A 6,543-nucleotide genomic window follows, 5' to 3' on the forward strand; every position below is an offset into this window, starting at 1 on the left:
TTGACTGGAAAACCTGGGACCCTTCAGTCTGCAGGCCAACGCTCCATCCACTGAGCCAAACCGGCTAGGGCAGCAGTAGAGCTTTTAAAAAATGTAAAACTGGAATCCGGGCTTAGCAATTGTTGTGTCTTGCCCCTTTAAATCAGTGTGTGTGTGTGTGTGTGTGTGTGTGTGTGTGTGTGTGTGTGTGTGTGTATTGATTGGTTTCAGAGAGGATGGGAGAGGGAGAAAGAGATAGAAACATCAATGATGAGAGAAAATCATTGACCAGCTGTGTCCTGCACACCCCCTACTGGGGATCAAGCCCACATCCTGGGCATGTGCTCTGACTGGAATCTAACTGTGACCTCCTGGTTCCTAGGTCGATGCTCGACCGCTGAGCCACACTGGCTGGACTTAAATCATTCTTTTCTCTCTTTGAACACCTGCAGCTATTGCATTAATGACCACAGCAGTGATCTCTACCTGCGACCATGGGATAGTAGCCAAGATCAAGAGAGTGATCATGGAAAGAGACACTTACCCTCGGAAGTGGGGTTTAGGTCCAAAGGTGAGTGGGACCAGTCATGTGCCCTCCCGGGTTACTAGGTTCAGCGTTGTTGAGCACTTGGGCAGCTCTTGGTGTGACCCCACTGCCACAGCCTTACCTTGTGCTGGGCTCTGGGGGAGTCAGTGGTGAGTAGGAACTGGCCCGCCTCAGACCTTAGAGATTTCAGTCTGATGGGAGGAAACAGATGGGCATCACTCAGATAGAATGGTGAATTTTAGCCAAGGTGAGGGTTTCTCAAGGAGCCTGGCACCTCAAGAGTCTGCAATGAGGGGATCTGGGTAAGGGAGCTTCACTTGAGCCCTGCCAGTGTGAAGGATTAGATGGCGATGAGGTGATGAGCTAGGGAAAAGTCCAGGGCAGCTGGAATAGTATGTGCAAAGGCCCTGTGCCACATAATGACACTGCAGAGGCTCTCACTAAGGCTATAAGCTCCGTGACCTTTACCAAGTCCCATGTTTGTGCTTATCAAAGAGAATGGGTGGGGGTTTTTTTGGTTTGTTTATTTGTTTGGCTTTTCTCAAGCCTCACCTAAGGCTATTTAGAGATTGGGAGTGAGTGGGGGTGGAGGGGGAGAAACAGATGTGAGAGACACTTCTATTGGTTACCTCCCACACGCACCCTGACTGGGGCTAGGGAATCAAACCTGAGACCTCTTGGTGCGTTGGCCGATGCTCTAACCATTGGGACACACTGGCCAGGGCAAGAATGGGTGAATTCTGAGTGCTCTATATAGGAGCTTGGGGCCCAGGTGAGAATACACAAGGGAGAAACTTGATTTGGGCCGTGTGCATGCAGTCAGCCTGCTATATGTGTTGACACCATCTTGATGTTGAAATCTTGATGTCCACCAGGCCAGTCAGAAGAAGCTGATGATCAAGCAGGGCCTTCTGGACAAGCACGGCAAGGCCACAGCCAGCACGCCCACCACCTGGACACAGGAGTATGTTGACTACAGGTGAGGGCAGGATGCTGTGGAGACCCAGGGCATGCAGACTGCATGCTCGCCTGCGTGCAGGAGTTGACACTACACTGGATGGCAGTGGCAGTGGGGACAGGAGGATGTGGAACTCAGAGGGGTGGACGCAGCATGCCTGGCCACCTGGACAAGCACATCAATTACACATGAGGCCAGGAGGTCATGGGGCCCAGCTGTGGGGAGGGGGCAGGGTTTGTTGGGGGAAGGGTGGTAAATGGGGCCTTGGCCGTAGAATTGTTGGGGCAGGGAGGTTGCTGTGCCTTGGCTGCCGGGCCTCTGCAGCAGACAGTTATCCCTTTCTAGTCTGGCATGTGGGACTTTAGAGGGAGTCCGTCTGCAACAGTAAGTGGTGAGTTGCTTTGTCCAGCGTCAGTACTTTGATGGTGGCTTTAGACTTGCCAGATAACTCTGGTTGGCTGCAGATGAAGCAGTCCCTGCCCAGAAAGCTGTTCATCAAATCTAACCCGCTGGCTCCCTCTCCTTTCAGTGATGCCGTGAAGACAGAGGCGGTTGCTTCACCAGTAAAGGCCACAAAGGTACGGGGCATGTGGTGATTCGTTTGGAATGCACTTCGGGAGATGGTTCTGTGTGGCTTATCCTGGTGACTGCAGTCCAGCCATATATCCTGGCTCAGTCTGGCAGGGCCTTCCGCCCCGTGGGTGCGTGGTACACAGAGAGATGACATGTTGTGCCCCAGGGTAGTCGTTGGGGCTCTGTAGGTGCCAGATCACTTTCCTGTTGTGTCTGCTGGGAGACGTGGGGGCTCAGGAATCAGACTGGCCTCATCTTCCACCTCAGCTCAGGCAGCACTGAAACGGGGGTGCGTGTTATTCTGGCCCAGACCCTGGGTCAAGTGATGGCACACGTGTGTTGAAATTGGAGGCTGTGACACTTGGAGTTGTGTGGGACTCAGCAGGAGCAATGCGGGAGCAATGCCACCCGCGAGCTACCTCCAGACAGCACCAGTTCAGTGTTTCAAAGTGGCAGCTTGGCTTCCCAGGGTTGGGGACCACTGGCATGACAGCACAGAAAGACGCGTGGCAGAGTGACTTGGAGCAAGCTGTCTAGAGGAGCTTTTCCTGCCTTGCTTGACACTTCTGAGGACTCAAGGGGCACCCCTAGGGGACATGGAGTTCCAACTTGTAATCCTAGTGAGGTTGGCCTCCAGGAAAACGGGCTTCCGGCTCTTTGTGGGTGAGACAGTCTCTGAATCCTTGGTAAACTTCAGGACCCTCCTGTGTACCGAGTAAGGATCTCTTCTTACCTTTTCACTTCCTGAGCCTTTCTCATCCATTTTTGCCTAAGATCTAACATTATCAATTGTCTCCTCAGCGGAGTCGAGAGAGTGAAAGTGATGAGACTTCACCAGAGCCAGAGTCTCCAGAGCCGGTCAAGGAGAAGGAGAAGGAAAAGGAGAAGAAAAAGAAGAAGAAGGAGAAGAAGGCCAAAGCCGCTGCGGAGGATGCAGGCGAGGCGGCAGATGGGGTGTGTATAGACATGCTCAGGATCCTTAGCTCGCTTAGTCCTCAGGTGCGGGGTTGTTTGAATTGCCCAGTTGGTGCCAGTTTGGTTACTTGGGGAGCTGTGCCGTATTACTGGAGTGCCTTTCCCCCCCACTATCCCCGCAGGATCGTACAGAGACAGACCCTGGCATTTTATATTTTTAATATATTTTTATTGATTTCAGAGAGGGAGGGGGAGAGAAATAGAAATATCAATGATGAGAGAGAATCATCAATCATCTGCCTCATGCACACCCCCCAATGGGGATGGAGCCCGCAACCGGAGCATGTGCTCTGACTGGGAATTGAACCGCGACCTCCTGGTTCACAGGTTAACATTCCACCCTGAACCACTGTGGTCGGGCAGGCCCTGGCATTGTATAGTAACTGCTCATAGTTAGAATTCTGTGAATGGCAGGTGGTAGGGCATGTAGCTTGAGAATCTGAATGCTCCTGTTTGTAAAAGTGGGCCACTGGGGCGCCACTGACAAGCTCAGGACTTTGTTATGTTCAAAAATGAACCCTGGGTATCCTGACAGATCCTGAAAAGGCCTACTTGCCTGCGTGGAGTGTCTCCGATTTCCTTTTGGGAGAGTGGCAGTTATTCTGTTAACAGGTTCTGTGAGCCTTCTTTTCTTTCTCTCCCAGGACAGTGATACCACCAAAAAGAAGAAGAAGAAAAAGAAAATCAAAATGGAAGTCGTTTCTGACTAGTGGAGATCACTTTAAGCACTGTGCCCAGCTGGGAGGAGAAATTAAAGCCTTATTGAGAAAACATAGTTCCTTCTGTTCTTAAAGGGTGAGAGCTGAGGCACATTTTAGCTGCTAGCCGAGACCTGAGTGATGTTACCTGGTGTGGTCATCCCATCTTGTCCTGTTTTAAGGATATGGGTGCAGGAGGCAGATTGGATACCACCCACTTCTCTCCTTGCGGGGAGTGGGGAAGCCTCGCCTTCAGACCCTGCACTGCCTGGTAACCAGCACAGCTGTTTCCTGACAGCTGTTCTAACTCCATCCTCCTTTACTCGTTTGCTTCTGCCACTCCCCCATGCCCTTCTGTTAAAAAAGTTGATACCAATCGCACAGTGAAACGATGTAGAGCGGTGATGGCGAACCTATGACACGCGTGTCAGAGGTGACACGCGAACTCATTTTTTTGGTTGATTTTTCTTTGTTAAATGGCATTTAAATATATAAAATAAATATCAAAAATATAAGTCTTTGTTTTAACTATGGTTGCAAATATCAAAACATTTCTATATGTGAAACGGCACCAGAGTTAAGTTAGGGTTTTTCAAAATGCTGACACGCCGAGCTCAAAAGGTTCGCCATCACTGGTGTAGAGCAAGTAAAAGAATAGGACAACCATGTTTGCTGGGGTAAATCTCCAGCGTGTTATGAGGACAGTGGGCTAGACTGGTGTCAGCGCCACCTTTGTTATTCCATCGGCTGGCGAGGACTCCTGGTCTTCCACCTTTCTAGCCATTCCTATCCCTCTGGCCTAGCAGTGGGTGCACTTCAGCTTGGGTACAGCCTCATGTACCTCAGTCCATCTGACTACTTGTGTTTGTGACAAAATCCAAAATGTATTCTCTTGTTTCTACCCTTTTTCTTTCAAAGGATGCAATCGGTCCTTGCTGGGAGAAGGTGGTTGTAATTTTTACTTATTAAAGTTTGCTTACTATGTTTTTTTAAAGTATTCCTGTTGGGTTTTCTAATTGATGGTGGTCTCAAACTAGCAGAACAAAAAAATATAAAGTACTTTGATTAAAAATCAGGGGGCCTTTATGTCATACTTGAAATTTGATGCTAATTATGTAATGTGTCTGGCAGAAGGTGTGTGTGTCTCTAAGTGGGTAGAGGGTGCCTGCGAAAGGCCTGAGGAAGCATGAAAGAGCCAGATTTTTAAAAACATTTTTATTGATTTCAGAGAGGGAGGGGGAGAGAAAGACATCAATGATGAGAGAATCCTTGATCGGCTGCCTCCACACGGGAACGAGCCAGCAACCTGGGCTTGTGTCCTGACCGGGAATTTAATCATGACCTCCTGGCTTATACTAGTAGGTTGATGATCAACCACTGAGCCACATGGGCCAGCCAAAGAGCCAGATCTTGACAGGCTTTCAAGTATCTAAATACTTAGTGCTCCAACTCAGTGGTGTGAGGGCCAGTGAGTGGCAAAAACCTCGGGACGGGGGTGGGGGTTGGGGGGGAGTGATGGGTGAATGTTCAGGAATCAAGGGCTTGGTGACGTCTAGGATTGGTTCCAATTTGGTACCAAAACCCATGAAACAATATGGGGAGCTGTGGGAGGCCCCCTGCCAGGGAAGGCGCCATGACTCTCCTTTAAGTCATGTTGACTGAACCCAAGGGGTAGGCAGAGCCCTACCTTGGGGGCATTTCTGACCAAAAGGTGAGAATGCCTTCAGCTTGACTCTTCAAAGCCTAGGTGCCAGGAATGGGTTTTTATTATGTAAATCCAGTCAAGCTCCCGGAATACCTACCTCCCTTGAGTTTTGGTGAAACCTGATATTTTGGGGAATTTGGGCTATAAAATAAACAGGCTGCTTTGGTGCTGGGTCTCTGCCTCTCCGCCAGAAGAGAACAGAAGCCCACCCAGACCCAGCTTCTCCCTCTATTTCTGTGTCTTTTCATTTCTCTATTCCCCAAAGCGCCTCCTACTTAAAAGAACCAGTTCCCTCCCCCACCCCCCATATTGGACGTGGAGAAGGGAGCCCCCTGACATAGGGAGCAGTCTCCAGATGCCGCAAGGACCCCCTACTAAGCCCAGAGGCTGCCCCCGCCCCACCCCGCATGTGACCAGAATGTAAGCCTCCAAGTATCAGGAACCTAAACGCCTGCCAGGGATGGGTTCAGGGTAAAGTCCTGTGTGGACACTAGGCTTGAGACGCGGTAGGGGTTTTTCTAGGGCACGTGTTTGTAATCCTAGTAGTTGCTCATTTCAGCTCTTGAGAGTTTAATCTGGGCAGCCAGTCACGTGGGTGTTCTAAAACCATGTCTTGTGGCCTAGCCGGTTTGGCTCAGTGGACAGTGTGTCGGCCTGTGGACTGAAGGGTCCCAGGTTTGATCAGGCACATGCCCAGGTTTCGAGCTTGATCCCCAGTAGGGGGCGTGCAGGAGGCAGCCAATCAATGATTCTCTCATTGATCTTTCTCCCTTTCCCTCTCTGAAATTGACAAATATATTAAAAAAGAAAGCCATGTCTTTGAATAAAGAAAGAAAAGGAGTGACTTGGGAAAAATGTTAAGATATAACCAATGTTGGTGCCAGCAGAAGCAAAAATGTTTGCTTATCTCCCCATGGAGCAAAACTGGACAATCTTACACCGATGCTCTCACAGTGCTTTTTATGTGTTGCATGTGTACATGTCCACATACCTGCCTCAATGCACCAATTTGTGCCCTGCCCAGCACATGCACACCCTACCCCCCAAATAAGAGGTAGGATAATTCTGACCCTTAGGATTGTTCAGGTGGTTTAGTGGTTGAGTGTTG

General features: G+C 49.9%; 1 protein-coding gene across 1 annotated transcript in view; it reads left to right on the forward strand.

Moving 5' to 3' along the window:
• DKC1 (dyskeratosis congenita 1, dyskerin) overlaps positions 1-3,803 on the forward strand; it is a 12,229-nt gene extending 8,426 nt beyond the window's left edge. The window contains exons 11-15 of the mRNA XM_005885010.2: positions 432-550; positions 1,402-1,505; positions 2,014-2,062; positions 2,859-3,011; positions 3,677-3,803. Of these exons, the coding sequence (XP_005885072.1) occupies positions 432-550; positions 1,402-1,505; positions 2,014-2,062; positions 2,859-3,011; positions 3,677-3,742 (491 nt within the window). The 3' untranslated portion in view covers positions 3,743-3,803. The remainder of the gene's footprint in view (positions 1-431; positions 551-1,401; positions 1,506-2,013; positions 2,063-2,858; positions 3,012-3,676) is intronic.
• The last annotated feature ends 2,740 nt before the right edge of the window (positions 3,804-6,543 follow it).

This window comes from Myotis brandtii, unplaced genomic scaffold, assembly GCF_000412655.1.
Source record: "Myotis brandtii unplaced genomic scaffold, ASM41265v1 scaffold889, whole genome shotgun sequence".
Lineage (NCBI taxonomy): Eukaryota > Metazoa > Chordata > Mammalia > Chiroptera > Vespertilionidae > Myotis > Myotis brandtii.